Here is a 22,764-nt window from a genome sequence, read left to right on the forward strand (position 1 = left end):
TCCAGTCCGGAAGAAGGGTGGTTCAGTGTAGATTAGCTTATGTTAGCTACCAGCCAGACACCTGCCAGACACCACATGTTATTGGTTAAGCTGAAACTCTCAGGATGTCTTAACGCTGGTTAACGTCACTGGATCTTATTTTGGGCAGATAAATAAATAAGCAGTCAAGGCCGGCCACCCAAAGTCACATGCTTGCTGCCTTATCTACACGGGCCAAACATGCTAACTTAGCAATAGCATGAAGAGCGGCTTCTTCAACACTGGATCTGGTTTGGTTCCTCCAGGCCCCAAGTGAGCCAAACACCAGCGCATCATCAGGAAAGCAGAGATAGAGGAGATCATTGGATATAATCTGCCAATGCGTCAGGAGATCTCCACCAGCAGAATTACAGCTGAGCCCTCTCATGCTGGACCTCATCTCTTCCAGAAACTTCTGACATGTAACAAACTCTTCAGCTTTAGACGTATCTTGCATTTGCCCAAGTGTTTACTTTAGGTTAGAAGTGTTTCCATGGCCAGCACTGCATTTCGAGTTACAGGTATTGCAGGTATATATATATATATATATAATTGCCACCAATTAATCTGACATGAATTGGTACACGGGTCCCAACTATCTTTTTATTTATTTATTTATTAAATATATATATATATATATATATATATACACACACACACATACATATATATATATATATATATATATACACACATTTTTTAATATAAATAAATAACAAGATAGTTGGGACCCGTATACCAATTCATCATCACCAAGTCAGATTAATTGGTGTCAAAAAAAAAACAAAAAAACAAAACAAAAAAAAACATATATATATATAAATTATATTATGTATATATATATATATATATATATATATATATATATATATATATATATATTGTTATATATATTAATTATTTTTAATATAAATAAAGAAATAAAAAGATAAATATATATCCCATTTATCTTTTTATTTATTTATTTATATTAAAAACAATAATTATTATATATATCTTAATAATTATTATTGTTTTTAATATAAATAAATTATATAATATATATATATAAAAAAAATTTTTGGACACCAATTAATCTGACTTGGTGATGATGAATTGGTATACAGGTCCCAACTATCTTTTATTTATTTATTTATTTATATTAAAACATACATATATATATATATATGTTTTAATATAAATTATTTATTTATTTTTACCCATTTTCTCCCCAATTTAGATGACCAATTATCCAACCCATACAAATTCTCCACCCGACATTCTCCACAACACACGCCCCCTCCAACCCGTCCTCAGCCAGCCACACCTCTTTTTCGATCTGTCGCCAATGCAACCAGGCAACCAACCAACACGCCTGGAGGGAAAGCAACGGCTAGCAGACACCAGTGACAGCCAGCGGCGCACTACAGTGATGTGGGGGGAGAGCGCCATCTACCCACTCTAGAGAGGGCAAGGCCAATTGCTCTCTCTCTCTCTCTCTCTGCGCCGGTTGCCGAAGGCTAGCAGCGTGATCGGGATTCGAACCAGAAGGAGCTTTGCTAGTGCTAGGGGGAGCTACGAAGGGGTGGGTTGATTGGCAGGACCAAACTGGGATTTCTTTGCGTATTCTCTCCCTCCAAAAGATCATGAATCAGTATCGCAGCACGACCGACACCATGTCCTTACAGGGACAGACAGGGACGGCCTGCATGCAAATTTGACCTTAAACCGTGCACTCTAGCGAGCGAGTGTTGCTGGTTTATACAAAGACCAGCTCTGCCATGCTGGGCTACGTGACGCACTCTGCTAAATACAGGCTCCAGTCTGCACCCCCTTCCACCTGCCCACCCTCTCATGTTCCACAAACAAACAGGTTATGCTCAGAAAGCTGAGACAGGATTTTCCACAGAACCCGTGGAGGAGGAAAGCGCACACTTACGGAGTATTTGCTCTTCTTAAAGCACAGGAAGACCTTCTTCTTGAATTCAGGAAGTTTGCAGAAATCCCGGTCATTCGCTTTGACTTGCCATCCAGCTTCTAAAAAAATTAAAAAATCATACATATAGAACATAAACGAAGTAGAAATAAAGACACACTGTGACTGTGACACCTGCTCATTCACTGTTTCTTCTGAAATCAAGGGTGTTAAAAAGAGCTGATCCTGCTTTTGTTGTAGGAACTGTCTCTACTAACCAGGGAGGAAGGCTTTCTACTAGATTTTGGAGGAGCATTGCTGTGAGGATTTGACTGCATTCAGCATCAAAAGAGCTGATGTTAGTGAGGTCAGGAGGTTGGATGATGGATGATCACCTCACCTCATCATCCCCAACTCCCCAACTCATCCCAAAAGTACTGGATGGAGCTCCACCACCATCCATCATTCCAGTGAACGCAGTTTAAGAGGTGTTGAGAAGGTTCTTTAGTAATATCGAACCCTGGCCACACACTGAAGAACCATCTCTTTTGTAGATCCTTTTATGTGTGGTTCTAAAGAGAACCAAAAAGGATTCCACTTTTGGAAACCCTGAATCAATAGTTGAACAAAGCAGTGGGGGAAGAAGAGACGCACCTGGAACAACGGCTGGGATGGTGGGCGGGGCTTCTTCGTCTTCATCCGGTTCCAACTCATCATCAGTCTCATCATCGCTGTAAGGCATCACCTCATCATCCGGCCCCTGGGAATCCTGGGAGTCTGCGCGTGGCCGACTCATCCTGAGAGAGAGTGCGCACTAGAAAGAGAGAGAAAGCGAGAGAGAGTGCACACTAGAGAGAGAGAGAGAGAGAAAGAGAGAGAGAGAGTTTTAACTTATTGATTTGATGTGACTATTTAGTATGATTCTCAAAAGCATAAAAGAACATTGACAATGAGAGACAGACAGAAAGAGAGACAATGAGACACAGACAGAAAGAGACAATAAGAGAGACAGACAGAAAGAGAGACAGTAAGAGAGACAGTAAGAGAGACAGACAGAAAAAGAGACAGTAAGAGAGACAATAAGAGAGACAAACAGAAAGAGAGACAATAAGAGAGACAGACAGAAAGAGAAACATTGAGAGACAATAAGAGAGACAGACAGAAAGAGAGACAATAAGAGAGACAGAAAGAGACATTAAGAGAGACAGAAAGAGAAACATTAAGAGAGACAATAAGAGAGACAATAAGAGAGACAGACAGAAAGAGAGACATTAAGAGAGACAGAAAGAGATACATTAAGAGAGACAGACAGAAATAAAGAGACAAAGACAGAGAAAGAAACATACTGAGACACAAATACAGAAAGAGGGACAAAGAGAGACAGAAGGGACAGACAGACAAAAGCAAAGGAACAGAAAGATAGACAGAAAGAAAGAAGGAGAAAGAGACAGACAGACAGACAGACAGTGAAAAAAGAGAGAAAAGGAGACGGATATAGACATACAGACAAAGAGACAATGAGGGACAGACAGAGATACAGAAAGAAAGAGACAGACCGAGAGAGAGACAAGAAGAGAGAAAGAAACAGACTGACACAAATACAGAGAGAGAGAGAGAGACAGAATGGACAGACAGGCAAAGGCAAAGTAACAAAAAGAGAGACAGACAGACAGGAAAAAAAAGAGAGAAAAAGAGACGAATATATACAGACAGACAGACAATGAGGGATAGACAGGGATATAGACAGAAGAGACAGACAGAAAGAGAGACAGAGGCAGACAGACATACAAAGACAGAGGGATAGATAGACAGGCAGAATGAGACAGACAGACAGAGAGAGGCAGACAGAAAGACAGAGAGAGAGAGACAGATTGAGAAACACAGAGAGACAAACAGTACACACTCACACGCGCGCACACACACACACACACTCACACACACACATTAACAGTGTAAAGAAGGCCTATGATTAGGCAGTTTCTGTGTCAGGCGGCTGAAGTCACCGTCAGTGTGAGCAGAGAGCAACATCACAAGATCCTTCAGCAACGTCAGGAGAACTGACGCAACCCGCTGCACACGTGACGTCCAGCTCCTCGTCTCACAACCATCCAGGAAACTAAATCAGCTGAAGGATCAGGACAGGTGGGTCAGCAGCCAGGCCGAGCCCTTTATCTCAGAACAGCAGCTTTACGGGACGCGGAAACACCGCTCAGCTCTAGCGCTCACCCCTGACTCTCCGTCCCCAATGAATCACCACTGGAGTAACGACAACCTCACATCTCCAGAACGTAACCGGAGAAGAGCAGCAGGTACACAGCCCCCACTCCACTGAGCGCTGTTTCAGTAAGAGGGTACTGGTCCATTCACTAGGGAACGTCCATACCATGGAAAGAGCAACTGACCTCTGAACAGCTGAACCGCACGAAAGTGAAAATACGATTTTATGCAAACGTGTCATTCCAGACATTTCCCATCCAGCGTACACCGCTCCCAGCATTAACCGCCTGCTGCACACCGTTCCCGTATCTACTACTCGCCATTCACCATTCCAGACGTTAACCCTGCGCCATACAGCGTTCCAGACGTTAACCCTGCGCCAAACAGCGTTCCAGACGTTAATACTGCGCCATTCACCACTCCAGACGTTAACCCCTTCGCCATTCACCACTCCAGACGTTAACCCCTTCGCCATTCACCACTCCAGACGTTAACCCTGCGCCATACAGCGTTCCAGACGTTAACCCTGCGCCATACAGTGTTCCAGACGTTAACCCCTTCGCCATACAGCGTTCCAGATGTTAACCCCCTGCCATACAGCGTTCCAGATGTTAACCCCGTGCCATACAGCGTTCCAGATGTTAACCCCGTGCCATACAGCTTTCCAGATCTTAACCCCTTCGCCAAACAGCGTTCCAGATGTTAACCCCTTCGCCAGACACCACTCCAGACGTTAACCCTGCGCCATTCACCACTCCAGACGTTAACCCCGTGCCAAACAGCATTCCAGATGTTAACCCCGTGCCATACAGCATTCCAGATGTTAACCCCTTCGCCAGACAGCATTCCAGATGTTAACCCCTTCGCCAGACACCACTCCAGACGTTAACCCTGCGCCATACAGCGTTCCAGACGTTAACCCCTTCGCCATACAGCGTTCCAGATGTTAACCCCCTGCCATACAGCGTTCCAGATGTTAACCTCTTCGCCAAACAGCGTTCCAGATGTTAACCCCTTCGCCAAACAGCGTTCCAGATGTTAACCCCTTCGCCAAACAGCGTTCCAGATGTTAACCCCTTCGCCAGACACCACTCCAGACGTTAACCCTGCGCCATACAGCGTTCCAGACGTTAACCCTGTGCCATACAGCGTTCCAGACGTTAACCCTGTGCCATACAGCGTTCCAGACGTTAACCCCTTCGCCATACAGCGTTCCAGACGTTAACCCCTTCGCCATACAGCGCTCCAGACATTAACCCCTTCGCCATACAGCGTTCCAGACATTAACCCCTTCGCCATACAGCGTTCCAGACATTAACCCGTGCCATACAGCGTTTCAGACTTTAACCCCTTTGCCATACAGCGTTCCAGACATTAACCCCTTTGCCATACAGCGTTCCAGACGTTAACCCATTCGCCATACAGCGTTCCAGACATTAACCCCTTCGCCATACAGCGTTCCAGACGTTAACCCTGTGCCATACAGCGTTCCAGACGTTAACCCCTTCGCCATACAGCGCTCCAGACGTTAACCCCGTGCCATACAGCGTTCCAGACATTAACCCCTTCGCCATACAGCGCTCCAGACGTTAACCCCGTGCCATACAGCGTTCCAGACATTAACCCCTTCGCCATACAGCGTTCCAGACATTAACCCCTTCGCCATACAGCGCTCCAGACGTGAACCCCGTGCCATACAGCGTTCCAGACATTAACCCCTTCGCCATACAGCGCTCCAGACGTGAACCCCGTGCCATACAGCGTTCCAGACGTTAACCCCTTCGCCATACAGCGTTCCAGACATTAACCCATTCGCCATACAGCGTTCCAGACGTTAACCCATTCGACATACAGCGTTCCAGACATTAACCCCGTGCCATACAGCGTTCCAGACGTTAACCCCTTCGCCATACAGCGTTCCAGACATTAACCCCTTCGCCATACAGCGTTCCAGACATTAACCCCTTCGCCATACAGCGTTCCAGACATTAACCCATTCGCCATACAGCGTTCCAGACGTTAACCCCTTCGCCATACAGCGCTCCAGACGTTAACCCCGTGCCATACAGCGTTCCAGACATTAACCCCTTCGCCATACAGCGCTCCAGACGTTAACCCCGTGCCATACAGCGTTCCAGACATTAACCCCTTCGCCATACAGCGTTCCAGACATTAACCCCTTCGCCATACAGCGCTCCAGACGTGAACCCCGTGCCATACAGCGTTCCAGACATTAACCCCTTCGCCATACAGCGCTCCAGACGTGAACCCCGTGCCATACAGCGTTCCAGACGTTAACCCCTTCGCCATACAGCGTTCCAGACGTTAACCCCTTCGCCATACAGCGTTCCAGACGTTAACCCCGTGCCATACAGCGTTCCAGACGTTAACCCCGTGCCATACAGCATTCCAGACATTAACCCCTTCGCCATACAGCGTTCCAGACATTAACCCCGTGCCATACAGCGTTCCAGACATTAACCCCGTGCCATACAGCGTTCCAGACAATAACCCCTTCGCCATACAGCGTTCCAGACGTTAACCCCGTGCCATACAGCGTTTCAGACTTTAACCCCTTCGCCATACAGCGTTCCAGACATTAACCCCTTCGCCATACAGCGTTCCAGACGTTAACCCTGTGCCATACAGCGTTCCAGACGTTAACCCCTTCGCCATACAGCGCTCCAGACGTTAACCCCGTGCCATACAGCGTTCCAGACGTTAACCCCGTGCCATACAGCATTCCAGATGAGCAACACAAACACTTTTTAATGGAATATCTGGAGATTTTTATCCACTTTAAGACGACAAGAGCTGATTTGGGCTGTAGGATGGAACGGAGTTCGGTTCTATTTTAGGTCTAAAGCAGGGTTTAAGACACGTCCTCCCTCCAGCACTGTAAACATGTGTGGAATGTTGGTGTCTGTTAACTTCACCTCCACACACACACACACCTACCTCCCCTGGCCTCTCAGGTATTTCTCCCTCTGCGTCTGCAGCCTTTGTTTTTCGCTGCTTGGCACGCCTCTGCTTTCGTCTTCCCTTCTAATCTCTCTGCATCGCCTTCACCACCCTCCTCAACAACAGTCCTGATTAGCCACAACATTAAACCACCTGCCTACCACTGCGTAGCCCCCCCCCCCCCACACACACCTCTTGTGCCCCCACAACAGCTCTGACATGTCGGGGCATGAACTCCATAAGGCCTCTGAAATGAATGTACCCTGTGTTAGCAGATACATCAGCAACAGATTCTTTAAGCCCTGTACATTGTGAGGTGGGACGTCCATAAGCATCACTGAGCCTTGGGAGCCCATGACCCTGTCACTAGATCACTGCTGGTTGAGCTGGGCAGGCCGGCTGAGTAGCTTAGCCCTTCAGTAGCACAGGATATGTTTTCATTTGGCTTTGATGGTTTAGCTGGTCTACCAGAATGACTACGCTGGTTGTCCACCATGACCAGACTAGTCATCCAGCATGACCACATTAGGTGGCCAGAATAATCAAGCTTGTTAAGTGGTATGAACAGCATGACTGCACCAGTATGATCAAACTAGGGGACAGCCATGCCCAAGCTGCACTAGTAGACCAGCCTAACCTTTTTGACCACACGGGTCAAACATCATGACCAAGCTGGTCATGCAGTACCATGTTAGCTGACTACTATGACCACACTAGTAAACCAGTAGGACCACTCTGGTTGACCACCATGCCCAACCTGCACTAGTTGACCAGCCTAACCTTTATGACCACACTGGTCAAACATCATGACCATGGTTGGTTGGCCAGTATAATCAAGCTAGTTGAGCAATATGACTACATCAGTTGACCACCATGTCCGAACAAGTCATCCAGTAGGACCAATCTGGTTGACCTGGTCGATCTCAATGACCAGACTAGTCATCCAGTAGGACCAATCTGGTTGACCACCATGCCCAATCTGCACTAGTTGACCAGCCTAACCTTTATGACCACGCTGGTCAAATATCATAAAAATGGCCATGGTGAGTTGGCAGCACAATCAAGCTAGTCAAGCAATATGACCACATCAGTTGACCAGCATAGCCAGGCTAGTCATCCAGTAGGACCAATCTGGTTGACCACCATGACCAACCTGCACCATGCCCAACCTACACTACTCGAGCAACATGACCACGTCAGTTGACCAGCATGACCACACTAATGTACAAACCGGATTCCAAAACATTCCAGCTGTTCGTTATATGCTCAATTTCCTTTTTCCAGACACTTATTGCTACTTCTCCCAACTTTTTTGGGATTTGTTGACGCCATGAAATTTTGAATCAACATATTTCTCCTTTAAAATGTTACATTTACTCAGATTAAACTTTTGATCTGTCATCTATGTTCTGTTACGAATAAAATATTGACATTTGCCATCTCCACATCATTGCATTCAGTTTTTATTCACAATTTGTTTAGTGTCCCAACTTTTTTGGAATCCGGTTTGTAGTTAACCAGCTTAACCTTTCTGATAAACTTCTGCACAGAAATGAAGGGAGTGGATCAGCAATGGGGAACATGTGTGTGTGTGGCACCACACCTATACACACATTAAAAAGTGATTGATAGATAAACCTGGGTGTGTGTGTGTGTGTGTGTGTGTGTGTGTGTGTGTGTGTGTGTGTGTGTGTGCACGTCTGTAAGAATAAATAACCAAGGTCAAATAAACCTTATGAAATATTTGATCAGTGTGTGCACTGAGTAATCATTCTTAGAACCGTGAGATCTGCTGGTGATCGCCAAGCTGCCAGGGACGGACTAGTCTAGTCCCTGTAGAGAAGTACTGCCAATAGATTAGGACTCTCTGGAGCAGATCAACATCATGAACCTATTGGAGGGGTATAAAGCCCCCCCCCCAGCACTGATTCTCTGGAATGATGGATGGTTGGTGCTCCATCCAATACTGTTGGGGATGAAAAGGTAGAGTGGTGATCCTCATCCAACAGCATGACCTCGCTAACCCTCTTGTCGCTGAAATCAATCAAATCCTCACAGCAATGCTCCTTCAAAATCTAATAGAAAGCCTCCTTCTTCTCTGGACAGTAGAGCAGGAGAAACTCTTTTTAATAGCCTTGATGTCAGAAGAAACAGTAAATGAGCAGGTGTCCCAATACTTTTGTCCATACAGTACTTCACAGTAACCTCACTCTGCTATTCATAACCCAGAGGTGTGTGTGGGTGTGTGTGTGTGGGTGTGCAAAAGACACCTATAAGAATTTAGTCTAGTAGTTGCAGGGCTGTGAAGAAAAGTGGTAGATCAGGAAGCAGTGTGCACAAACCAGCATTTCAGGAAGCAAAGACTTGATAAGCACTTACTCGTATTTATTTATTTATTTAATTATATTTTATCATAACATGATGAGGAAAATAAAAATACATCATGTCCAAAAGTATTTGGACGGTCCTTCTAATTAGCGAATTCAGCTGGTTTAGGTTCCGGTTCCAGACATCATCCCAAAAAAACTGGCACCTCTAAAAGCACATCTGAGGAACATCTGAGTTCTTGGAGGAGCCCCTAGGCTCTTTAAACCATATTTTAGAAATGGTTCTCTACAGAACCTTTTAGTAAAAGGTTTTCCACCAATTCAAACATCTGTTTAAGCCTCTAAGTACTTCTTTGAGGTGTCCTGGTTCTACATAGAACCTCCACCTTCACTACATATACCCCCTAAAGAAGCCTCTTTCACAGTTCAGCACCTAAGCCACCTTCTGACCACCACAGACCCTAAACTGATCTTTGTACTAATATTCTAGCAGCCGCATTTGGCCCACGCCTAGGCCCCACTTCTTGGCACCAGTACCGGATGTAGCCCAGGTTTGCTGCCACAGTTCGTATAATCGCCATTGCAAAAGGCAGACTCCAGACTCCATGAGCTCTACATCTGCATGTCCAAGACCAAGCCTGGACTAGATGGATGTATAAAGCCCCCCAGCATTGAGCTGTGTTCTCTGGAACGATGGATGATGGTGCTCCATCCAGTACGTTTGGGATGAGTTGCCAACAGTATGGGGTCAGTATATGACCCCACTGATGCTCGTGTGTGGCTGAATAAGGCATAAGGCATATTCCTAGAAGACCTTCCCAGAGTCGAGGCTGTAAAAGGGGATGAACAGCTGTCTACAAACTTTTGACTAGGGCTGACTGCTGCATGAAGAGGCTGGAGTCTTACAATGCACAGAGAAATGCAACTGGCCCTGTTTTACAGCGTATCTGCAATCCTGCATACATTACCCGGCTAACAACAGTGCTGAGTCACTGCTGCAGCCTTCAACACTCGGCATGAAGCCATGAGCTGAGAGAGGAAAATAAAAGGGCAGAGGTCAGAGGAACAGGCTCATTTATGAACAAATACCAGCCATAAGGATTCTATTAATCAGGCCGGACTGCATCGGTGGAGGTGAGCACAGGCTTTAACGACAGAACCGAATAAGAGGAGCTTTCCTGGAAAGAAAAGGCTACAGTGACCGACACGGAATCCAAGCCACCCACAAGTCATTGTACAACCTGTTCCACAGGGACAGGACCTTTTAAAAGCCTGCGCTTCCTTGTATGAGATATCCATGACCAAGAGAAACCAGAAGAATGCCAAAAAGCCTCTGGTACCTCAGCATACTCTAGGGTTTTGCGGTATTCACTTGTTTCTATATGTATAACATATGACCGGGGAGGGTGGGGGGTTGAGGGGTTGGGGGTGGACAGTACGACTTCCATACAGTCTCATCCTGCCGCATTTTGACACCAAAAAAAGTGTCTAGGCCTGCAGCCCATGCGCTAAGCTAGCCTATGCTCGACTGTAGCTCCACTGAGTATGAGAAAGCTAATTATATATATTATATAAAATTAGCTATATAATGAAAATACAGTAATATTTTTTATATATTATATATATATAAATTATTACTGTACCCAATATTACTGTGGTTACTATATGTGTGTGTCTGTATATATATCAAAATATATATACACACAGTAATATTATATATATATATATATATATATATATATATATATATTTACATTACATTATATATACACACATATATACACACATATATATATATATATATATATATATATATATATATATATATATATATATTATGAACAAATGATATAAATAAATAAAATAGTAAACAAATAAATAGCTCATCCCAACTTCACTAAAGATAGTATATTACACCGAATAAAAAAAAAGAGAGTCCACCCATCCACACAGCCTCTCTCTCACACAATTCACAGTCCCACTCGAATGGGAGACGACACAAGAGCCGTCTAGGATGAGCGACTCCGTAAAAGCGCGACCTCACCCTCAGCTCAGCACAGAAACAAAGCAAACTGGTTTCAGTGACCCACCTGGGGTAATGCAACAGCAACACAGGTAGGGGTGGGGGAGGAGAGAGAGAGAGAGAGAGACTCTCAAACTGAACTGGTAGAGAGAGCAAGTGATCGTGAGAAAAAAAGAAAAAGACTGAACACAAAGGGGGAGGAGAGAGAGCGCGAGAGAGAGGGAGAGAGAGGGAGAGAGAGGGAGAGAGAGGGAGAGAGAGCTTGCGAGAGAGGTAGCCTACCGGTCTGAAACTGAAACAAAGAGAAGGAGGAGCGCACCAAGCCCCTCTCCGCCATATGAGCAGTGCAGAACGCACATATACAGCAAAGCAGGTGATATCCGCTCCCGTCCCCTAAACTCCTCCCCCTTTTATTTGGCCTGTTCCTGAAGTGGGTGGAGCAAGCGTAGCAGTGATCACCTAGCAGGTCTTTCCCCTCCCCTTTTTAGGTAAATGAGCTGCAGGAGCACTTCTGCATTCCTCTGCTCTCTACACCACATTCCACTACCAGCTCCAGCAGCGACGGGGCGTCTAGCAACAGCTGCTCTCTCACCTCTCGTCACCTGCAGAGCCTGACGGGAATATCACCACAACAGTCCCAGCAGGTCACATGCTAATGAAGGAATCGAGCATATACACACACACACACACACACACACTCACACATTTTAGATGTCCAAAAGTATCCAGACACCCCTCATCTGTGACCTCAGTATCTTTAAGGTGAGCACACACAGCTAGGAGAACATTCAGAAAAGTGCTTGCCATCAGCAGCCAGAGCCAGAGGGAGTGCAACAGGTCTGGCTCTTGAGGTCTGTTAGCTGGGGAGCTGGGGAGCTGGAGCTGCCGCACTTGGGCCTTAGGTCAACACACCCATAGCAGAGCGAGGGCTAGAGGTAGGGATATGATGAAAAGTGATATAGGGACCAGACCAGAGTGGTCTAGTTGCCCCGAGTGGCCCAGGCACTACCACAGCAAAATCGGCCTTGCTCTGTTCAGGGTGGGTAGATGGCGCTCTCTCCCACACGGCCTCGCTGCTGTGCTGGCAGTTGGATCCGGGTATTCAGCAGTTCAAGGGGGTGGGAGTTGGTCCGCCCTCAGTAGTGTTGGGGGGTATTGCGTGTGAAGAGGGGAGATGGATAATGGATAAAAATGTGATAAAATACAATTAATAATAATAATAATAATAATAATAATTCTCAAAAAGTGGTCTCAAAAAGATGGGTGTTCAGGTCAGTTTCTGGAGTATTGCTGTGTATCTTGGCAGCGGAAAACACAGCAGGAACTCCACTGACTGAACACAACCCAGACAGACGTTCGTCAACAGACAGACGTTCGTTCGTTGCTATCTCAGCAGTGAATTGTCAACACAGGCGCGTGCAGCCCGACGCTCGTACACCACCCCCCCACGCTTTACACCACTGAAATAGCAACCCGGCAAGGTCAATCTGACCGCACCTGGCTCTTAAAGGGAGCAATGGCGAGAGACACACTGATTGGTTTATTACTGCACGTTATGCCCAAACAAACACACCCATGATTAATTAGGAGACAGGGCCCATAGACTGTCTCTCAGCCAATCAGATTGTGAGGTCGGAGCTAAACGTGGTAAAATTCCTACCGTACAGTTCTGAAATGATGTGAAAGTAGTTCAGGCACGAGAGTTCTTGCTTTCAGAGTAGGTTTACTGTGTGCTTACCGTAGGCCTTTTATTCCCGGAACTGATTTTAATTTATCCATGACCTTATCTGATCACGATTTTAATCCATGCCATTATAAAGTCATTAATAACGTGACAAATATGGGTTTGACGCACAGCCGTGTGACCATGGACATGTGATCAAGTCGTTTTTTTGATTACCTGCTGTAAACGCAAGCACTATGCCTCTACAGGTGGAACAGAGGAGGCTTCAGGTCACCAATCATATAGACTTTTCATTGGGACAGTTGAGTAGAAGGCATTCTACTTTTTTGGAGGAGCATTGCTGTGATGATTTGACTGCATTCAGCGACATCCCGAAAGTATTGGATGGAGCACCAATGGAACATTCCCCCACTGTTCCACAGCTCAATGCTGGGGGGCTTTATACACCCCTCTACTAGCCCACGCCCGGCATTAGGCAGCATGGTGCCCATAGGTTCATCATGTTTATCTGTTCCAGAGAGTCCTATTGTATTGGCAGTGCTTCTCTACAGGGGCTAGACAAGCTGTGTGTGTGTTTTTAGGCCTAGTAATGATTATTTCTGCCATTTCAGTCCATGCTTTAAAAAGAGGGACAATTTTAGAAACAGGGTGAGCTTCCATGACCAAGGCCTTCATAACAGTTCATAGCCTGTTCCTTGATTAGCTTTAAGGAACCCAGACCTCTGTTCCCCAACACAGTACACACATTAGATACGCTGTGGAAATCTACTTAGCTAGTCACTGGATCGATTCAAATTCACCCCCATTTGCCTCACAAGTCAGAAAATTCAAATCCTCCAAAGCCTTCATCAGACGTCTCGAAACAGGCCATTTGGTTGCCCATGTCTACTGGAAAGACATTTTACTAAGCAAAAGAGACAATTGATGACCGTCTCTGGAGACCAGCACGCTAGAGTGTGACGACAGAGAAGTTCATGTGTGCATGGACCACAGATCAGCCTCAAAGACCCAATCAGGAGCTGCTTAAACATCTCCAACGCCTTTGGCTCGGTGGACTAACGCTCCCCAGTGCACAAAGCAAGGTCCATAACGGCATGCTTGGACGAGTGTGGAAAAATCTGACTGGCCTGCACCGAGCCCTGACCTCAACCCCGGGATGAACGACGAAGAAGACTGAAAGCCAGTCCAGCATCGTCCAGCATCAGTGTCCGACCTCACAAAAGCTCTTCTGGATGGATGCCTTCCTAGAAAAGTGGAAGCTACAAAGAATAAATATCTCAATGCCTATGGATTTAGATGCCTAATGGTACGAATAAAAGCTCCTGTAGGTGTCCCAATACTTTTGTCCACACAGCGCATCTAGCACCAGATTCTTTAAGGGGCCCCAGGTGGTCCAGCAGACTGAGGCGCTGGACCACTCGCAGCTAGCCATCGGCAGCCGGGGCCTCGAAAGAGCGCAATTGGCCTTGCCCTCACTAGGGTGGGTAGATGGCGCCCCTCTCCCCCACATCACTCCAGGGCGGCGCTAGCCGGTGCGTCAGAGCCGGGTATACGACGCTTCCCTGTAGGCGCACTGGTTGCCTGGTGATGTCGCATCAGCGGAAGTTCGAGGGGGCGTGTGTTGGGCTCGCCTTCACTAGTGTCGGGGTGTTGGACTGCATCAATGAGCCTTAGGTGCCTGGGAGCACTTTTGGTAGGTAGGTAGGTAGGTACTGACCACTGCATGCCCGGGAACACCCCACAAGACCTGCCTGATGTGTTTTGGAGATGTTCTGACCCAGTTGTCTAGAACATCGCAGCTTGGTTCTGGTCAGTCTGGTCAGATTCTTACGCTTCACCATTTTTCCATCAAGAACTGACTGTTCACTCGCTGCCTAATATACCACCCCCCCCCCCCCTCGCCAGGAGGAATCACATGTGACGTTCCATAAAGAAGAACCCACAATCCCAACAAAAGAACTCTACATGCACGACTGCAAAGTACACACACCCCTCCCTGATGTAGCGCAAGTATCTAACGCAAGCCTGGAGACAGTCTATTCAGCAGCACTGCTTATCAGTCTAATGCACAAAGGCCTGAAACGTGTTGACATACAGTCCATTATCTAACGTCGGCCCAGCGTACTCAACCTCTGCCCAAAAGAAGTCCTGTATTTACATAAACATCAGCATGAGAACCTTCAGCATGGGTTTTTCATAGTGGCAATGACAAATTACTAGGGCTTGAAGTGGGGAGGGGCCTGGGGGTTCTCTGATAGCCAGAGAAGACAACACTGGCGTCCAATCAGTAGAATCAAGTTAAAACTAGGGATGCACCGATCCGGTATTTTCAGTTCCAATACCGATACATAAACTTTGCATATGGGTCGATACTGTATGCTGTATTAATAAACTGTACACCTCACCATGTGGGAGAGGCTTATGGCATCAAAAATTGCCATTTGTCTTTTATTTATTAGCACATTTAGTGCAGTCTCACACCAGCAAATTAAAGTAGAAGGATCGGTTCCATGGTTCGGCCTAATTATCAGATACCCAGCTAATTTAGTTAATATCGGGACTGATACTCGATCCTAATATCGGATCAGTGCATCCCTAGTACAAACGAAGCAAAATAAAGTAATAATGAAGTAGTTGGGGTATGTATGGGGCAGTATGGGATGGGACAGTATGGGATGGACAGTATTGGATGAGATAGTATGGGATGAGACAGTACGGGATGGGACAGTACGGGATGGGACAGTATGAGAAAGACAGTATGAGGAAGACAGTACGGGATGGGCCAGGACGGGATGAGACAGTATGGGACGAGACAGTATGGGATGAGACAGTATGGGATGGACATCATAAAAAGACACAACATCTATAACGAAGACATCGAAATGCCTCATTCTAAACCAAAAGTACATTGGCAAGATCTAACAGTAGGCCAAAAAGATGTTAGACCTTCTGGTAGATGCCCCAGGAGCTCAAATAGGGTCAATCTTCCCATCAATCCCCCTGCTTTCAAAGAAACACTGGATTCGCTGGCGTCTACAAACTTTGTGAAGCATCAAATGGAGCATTAGGAGCCTCTATGCAATCTATACAAGCATGTAGTCCTTCTTCCTCAAAGCTTATGAAGGCTCTCTCAATCCCTGACACTCCCACCCCACTGTCAGGAGGATCTACAGGAATGAGGAACGTTGTGGGTGTGAGAATCACAATGCACTCTCTTCACCAGCGTACCAACAACAAACCCTCACCAATCAAAAGCATTCATTCACACATTTATGCAAATTTCCAAAAGGTTCTAATTCCATTTTTCCTGGAATTTAACCAGCACTTCCTGCTTCCTCAGGACACCAGCTAACAGGTAGGTCCATGCAGTATCTTGTAAACCTGACTTGGTCATGAAGGTTTCTCGTGGCCAACATCTGGAGAACTTCACCCTTCCTTACCTAGAGAGGATACAGAGGAGCTCCTTCGGTTCTTCAACATCTCGAGGTTGGACTACTGCACCTCCCTCTTAGCCGACCTTCTTACACGTACCATCAGGGCCTTGAACTGAACTAGAACTCAACAGCAACACAACTCGTCCTACTGCCTTCTCTGCTGGCTTCCTGAAGCTGCCGATCAGATTCGAGACCCTGGCGCTGGCCTAGGTCCAATCCCAACCTGTCCCAAGAGCCCCTCGAACTTCAAGTACACTTCAGCTTGACCCACACTTCCGTTCTTCAAGATGTGTGGAAGACAAGCATGTAGATGGTGGGGGACGACCAGATCTCACACCAGATCATGATTCTCAAAATAGTCAGCCATTAAAAGCATGGATTCTGGGGGCAACCTGAGATTGAGGCTACCTGCCACCGTGATCCGAGGTTCGGTGGCTGGAATCCCGGGTCAGGCTGCTTGCCATCAGCAGCCGGAGTCAGAGAGAGCACAGTCGGCCTTGATGGCACGTGATGTTGGTCAGCACAGGCATCTGCTCCATCAGCAGCACCCCCGACACTAATACAGGCGAGACCAACACACGCCCCCTCCGACACGTGAGCAGCCAGCCACCCCTCTTTTTTGAACTGCCGCTGATGCGACTTCACCAGGCAACCAATATACGTATACCTGGCAAGTAGACGGCAGTGACGGCCAGCGCCGCACTAGAGTGATGTGGGGGCACAGCGCCATCTACCCACCCTAGACAGAGCAAGACCAATTGTGCCCTCTCTCTCTGGAGGCCCCGGCTAGCAGCCTGATCGGGATACGAACCAGCGACCCCCTGATCGCAGTGACGGTGCCGTAGTCTGTCGGATACATTTTTACAATACGTTTTTTTTCTTAAATGATAAGATAAAAGAAAAGTCCCCGTTGTTTAACCTCACCCAGTGAACACAGAGTACGACCTTGAGAAGTGAACTCTACACCAGCCTTTTTACACCAACAAAGGTCCGATTATCAAACAAGCCAGAGATCTTCCTGTACCTTTATTTATCATTCTGACCCTCTGATCTAATGAGGGCTTACGAGAAGACTGAACAGCCAGACCCTGAAACAGTATTCCTATCTATCTGAATCACGATTAAGCGCCAGAAACTGGTTGAACCTGCAGTGACCGATAGCTGGTGACATTAGCACCAATCGCCGGCCCTTTAAACGTGGAGAAGCGGAGACGGGGGGCAGCCAAAATGCAACCTTAAAAAAATACTAATAAAAATAAAAATAAGGGTACAGGTAAAGGTGCAATTGTGTACAGCGAAATGTCCCATTGAATTGACCCATCTGTGGTAGTGAACACACACACACACACACACACTAGTGACCTAGGGTCAATGAGTGAGGGGCAGCGAGGGGCAGCGGTGGCTCAGTGGTTAGAGCTCTGGGCTATTGATGACAGGGTTGTGAGTTCGATACCCACTAGTCAATGGATTTCCTTAGAATTTACATACAACTGCAGTAAATCCTGCTGTTTTGACTCCAGAAATAAAACAACAGATGCAAGGCAAGTACCTGCAGTTTGAGCTCTGTTCAGTTCAGGGGTAAAAAGTAAATAATAAATAAATAATTTATTATTTATAAATAATAATAATAATAAATAAATAAATAAAAAATAATTAAATAAAGTGATCACATTTTAAAAGAGAATATTATTTTAATCATTTTTTGGCTAGTGCAGACCACACCCTGCGGTGATACGGGGTGGAGGGCAGACTCAAAAGGGTGCTGGCCAGGAGTCTGGGTATATAAAGGGAATGAAGGCCTGGAGAATGAGGGGTTAAAGGTGTGGACCTTCTCCCAAACTTAAGTTACATCCTAAACTTCAACATAAACCTACAGCTGTTAAACGTGACGAGAAACGAGTTAAAATTGAGTTTCGGGCCATTTCTACTGGCCCACTCGTCAGCGAGCGCACGCCCCATGCAGAGCAGCGCATTTCCTTATGTGTTCTCAAAGCAGGTGTGATAAAATCAACACCCAGTATTACTCAAACACGCCTTTCCCCGGCCAAACACAACACATTTGGAGCAACTTTTAACACATATTTCACACAAAGCCATCCTAAACACACACACTCACACACACACTATTGTGTAGCTAATTAACACCCTGGGTTTCTGTAGCCTACCTGTAAAACTCTAACACTAGAATAAACCCAAATAAACATAGTGGGCAGTGAGAGTGTCTACCTGTAAAACTCTATATAGCATTAGAATAAACCCAATTAAACATAAAGTCAGTGTTCAGTGAGAGTGTCTACCTGTAAAAGTCTATATAGCATTAGAATAAACCCAATTAAACATAAAGTCAGTGGTCAGTGAGAGTGTCTACCTGTAAAAGTCTATATAGCATTAGAATAAACCCAATTAAACATAAAGTCAGTGGTCAGTGAGAGTGTCTACCTGTAAAAGTCTAAATAACAATAGAATGAACCCAAATAAACATAGTGGACAGTGGGTGTGTCTACCCTACCTGTAAAACTCTATATAGCATTAGAATAAACCCAATTAAACATCAAGTCAGTGGTCAGTGAGAGTGTCTACCTGTAAAAGTCTAAATAACAATAGAATGAACCCAAATAAACATAGTGGACAGTGGGTGTGTCTACCCTACCTGTAAAACTCTATATAGCATTAGAATAAACCCAATTAAACATCAAGTCAGTGGTCAGTGAGAGTGTCTACCTGTAAAAGTCTAAATAACAATAGAATGAACCCAAATAAACATAGTGGACAGTGGGTGTGTCTACCCTACCTGTAAAAGTCTATATAACATTAGAATAAACCCAAATAAACATAAAGTCAGTGGTCAGTGAGAGTGTCTACCTGTAAAACTCTATATAACATTAGAGCAGGGTAACAGCCATTCCCTAAGCTTACAGTTCCACAGGCCAAATGCTGCAAGCCACCATTCAGAGACACTGGCTTCTTTCTTTCTTGGTTTTTAATGAGGCCTATAGGCCAGTATTGCCCACCCCCCGCCCCATCCCACCCCCACCATTCCTGCAGCCCATCTGCTCTGTGTGGGTTTCGTGTTCTACCTGCTTCAATACACCTGGTGCAGCTCCATAAGCACTTTATAATTAGCTACTTAGGGTTGACTCAGGGGCTGGAAAACACAGTTGGGAAACACAGGGTTGGGAAACTCCGGGTCGGGCCTGGTGATTGGTATCTGTTGTCCTACAGGAGGGCAAACGTAGCTAAAATACCTCAAATTTTAGCGCTTTTCACTTTTTGACATAATCTGAATCCGGCAGGTATTCTTTACATTACTCCAGAATTTTGTGATGAACGGACCAATCGAAATGCTCCAAATTGAGTTGGAATAAAATCTTTTTACATTGACTTCCATTGAAAGTCGAGAAGGTTTTTCCTTTCTCCTGTAAAATTGCCGTTTTGGATATTCAAGGTTTTTGCCTGACCGTGACGATATCCAAGCTAGCGCTAGTTATTATAGATGGACAAAGGCTCCCCACAGAGGTCAGCAGAGACTTGTAACACCCACTCAGGCCATGCAAGGACAGGTTTCATAACCCTCTCCATATATTTGATGTGTGACTAATGAGCATTACGTCATTAAAATGAGACTGTGATTAATTAGGCATTGGAATAACAACAGCCGTACTTACACTCGCCACAAGCCACGAGCCTCGAGTCACGAGCCTCGAGTCACGAACTGAAATGAGGCTTTTATCAGTTTGAAACTTGTTGGTAATACTTTACTTCTATTCATGTGCAGTACTGTGTAAAAGTCTTAGTCTAACATTCGAGTAAAGCCAATAAAAACATCGGTGGTCAGCCAGTGTCTACCTGTAAAACTCTATATAACATTAGAATAAACCCAAGTAAACAAAGTTAGTGGTCAGTGAGAGTGTCTACCTGTAAAGCTCTATATAACATTAGAATAAACCCAAGTAAACAAAGTCAGTGGTCAGTGAGTGTCTACCTGTAAAACTCTATATAACATTAGAATAAACCCAAGTAAACAAAGTCAGTGGTCAGTGAGAGTGTCTACCTGTAAAAATCTACATAACCTTAAAAGAAACCAAAATAAACATAAAGTCAGGGGGCAGTCAGAGTGTCTACCCTACCTGTAAACCTATATATAACATTAGAATAAACCCAAATAAACATAAAGTCATTGGTCAGTGAGAGTGTCTACCTGTAAAACTCTATATAATGTTAGAATAAACCCAAATAAACATAAGGTCAGTGGTCAGTGAGAGTGTCTACCTGTAAAAGTCTATATAACATTAGAATAAACCCAAATAAACATAAAGTCAGTGGTCAGTGAGAGTGTCTACCTGTAAAAGTCTATATATCATTAGAATAAACCACTAACGCTGGCGTAGGCCCACATTAACCCACATTACAGCACCTTCGCAGTATATTCCACTCCAGCCCCTCACAGGTTCTCCCTAACCGGAGCCGGTTCCGCTCCAGGACTGCTTTCTGGATATTCCCCCTCACCTCAGTGTGGAGCATTTTCATATGATGTAAGACCAAACCACCTCAGAGGAGCAGGGCAAGGTGACAACCTCAGCTCCTGCGCTGGTGGATGTTGGCTTCTTCTGGTGCTCAGGAGGAGGAGGAGAGTTCTAGATAACCACTGTGGTTCTAGATAATGGCAACTCAGGCCCCTCTTCATTCTTCCACTGAGCTGAAGCTAGTTTCTGACCTCACTGTGGGTTTGTGGATCTGCTCAGCTGGGTGAGCCCACTGGACACTGCGGTAGCAGCTCAGGTACTACGCTAGACTACCTGACTCTCACCCTGATGGCTTTACACGGCGCCAAGCGCACGCGAATGTAAACAACAACAACAACAACAACAACAACCATAACAACAACAGACGATTCCACAGTACCTGTTTCCCACGATCTGCTTTAACGTCCGTGGACAAAGTATAGGTCCAGTTAGTGGTTCATCCTGTCCTCTCGGTCGCTGCGGTGTGTGTGTGTGTGTGTGTGTCTCTCTCTCTCTCTCTCTCTCTCTACCTGTCTGTTTGTGACCACCTAGCCTCCTGAAACCCGAAAAACTGGCCGGACAGGACGCGCGTGCGGATGAAGGCGGGCGCTGCGTTTCCACCCAGGACCTTTCTCTCAGCTCAGTTCCTGATTCTTCACCAGTTTCACTTTTGGCCAAAGAAAGAAAATCAGCAAGACCAACAAAAAAACCCCAAAAACAAACTTCATTCAGGCGGGTGAGGTGATCACGTGACTGGACAGGTAAAAAGAAAAGGTGTGGCCCGGGCGAGTTTTGTGACGCGCGTCACGTTGCGTCATTACGGTGGTTTAAGCGTGTGGGCGCGTGCGTGTCTGTCCACAGGAGGACAGGTAGAGGAAGGTAGAGGCAGTGGTAAGGCAGTGGTAAGGCAGAGGTAAGGCAGAGGTAAGGCAGTGGTGGGTTTCTGGAGCTCTGGCTCGGCTTGCATCACTGCTGCGCCGATTTGCGTAATTACGCACAGGATTGTGGATCTGCCGTTTGTTTGATTGACAGTTGTTGCGTAAACTCACTCACTCACTCACTTACTCACTCACTCACTCACTTACTCACTCACTCACTTGCTCCCTTAATTACTTAAGGAACAAGTAAGAACTCACTCCTTCACTCACTCACTCACTCCTCATGTTCTTCGGTTGCTCCCTTATTCACTCGCTGGCTTGCTCACTCAATCCTCCACTCACTCATAAGCACTTATTCATTCACTTGTTTACTCACCCTCATGCTGGGGGCAGTGGTGGCTCAGCGGTTAGAGCTCCGGGCTGTCGATAACAGGGTTGTGGGTTCGATTCCCAGGCTCGGCAAGCTGCCACTGTTGGGCCCTTGAGCAAGGCCCTTTACCCTCTCTGCTCCCCGGGCGCTGGAGTTGGCTGCCCTCTGGGGGTGTGTGTGTGTGTGTGTGTGTGTGTGTGTGTTCACTACCAGATGGGTTAAATGCAGAAGACACATTTCGCTGTACAGTGACAAATACGTGCACCTTTGCACCTTGTTCCCTCACTCACTCATCACTTGCTCGCTCACTCATTTGCTCGTTCACTCACTTCTTCACTTGCCTACTCCATTACTGACTGACTCACTCACTTACTTATTCATGCACTCATTCCCTTGCTCTCTTACTCCCCCATGCACATGCTCACTTGTTTACTCGCTCACTCATTTACTTTCTCA

General features: G+C 46.0%; 1 protein-coding gene across 1 annotated transcript in view; it reads right to left on the reverse strand.

Annotated features, from left to right (window-relative positions):
• Nucleotides 1-21,524, reverse strand: part of atp8b1 (ATPase phospholipid transporting 8B1) — a 48,019-nt gene extending 26,495 nt beyond the window's left edge. The window contains exons 1-3 of the mRNA XM_072662814.1: nucleotides 21,461-21,524; nucleotides 2,567-2,760; nucleotides 1,937-2,034 (exon numbers count right to left, since the gene is read on the reverse strand). Coding sequence (XP_072518915.1) covers nucleotides 1,937-2,034; nucleotides 2,567-2,708 — 240 coding nt within the window. The 5' untranslated portion in view covers nucleotides 2,709-2,760; nucleotides 21,461-21,524. The remainder of the gene's footprint in view (nucleotides 1-1,936; nucleotides 2,035-2,566; nucleotides 2,761-21,460) is intronic.
• Between the last annotated feature and the right edge of the window lie 1,240 nt (nucleotides 21,525-22,764).

This window comes from Salminus brasiliensis, chromosome 18, assembly GCF_030463535.1.
Source record: "Salminus brasiliensis chromosome 18, fSalBra1.hap2, whole genome shotgun sequence".
Lineage (NCBI taxonomy): Eukaryota > Metazoa > Chordata > Actinopteri > Characiformes > Bryconidae > Salminus > Salminus brasiliensis.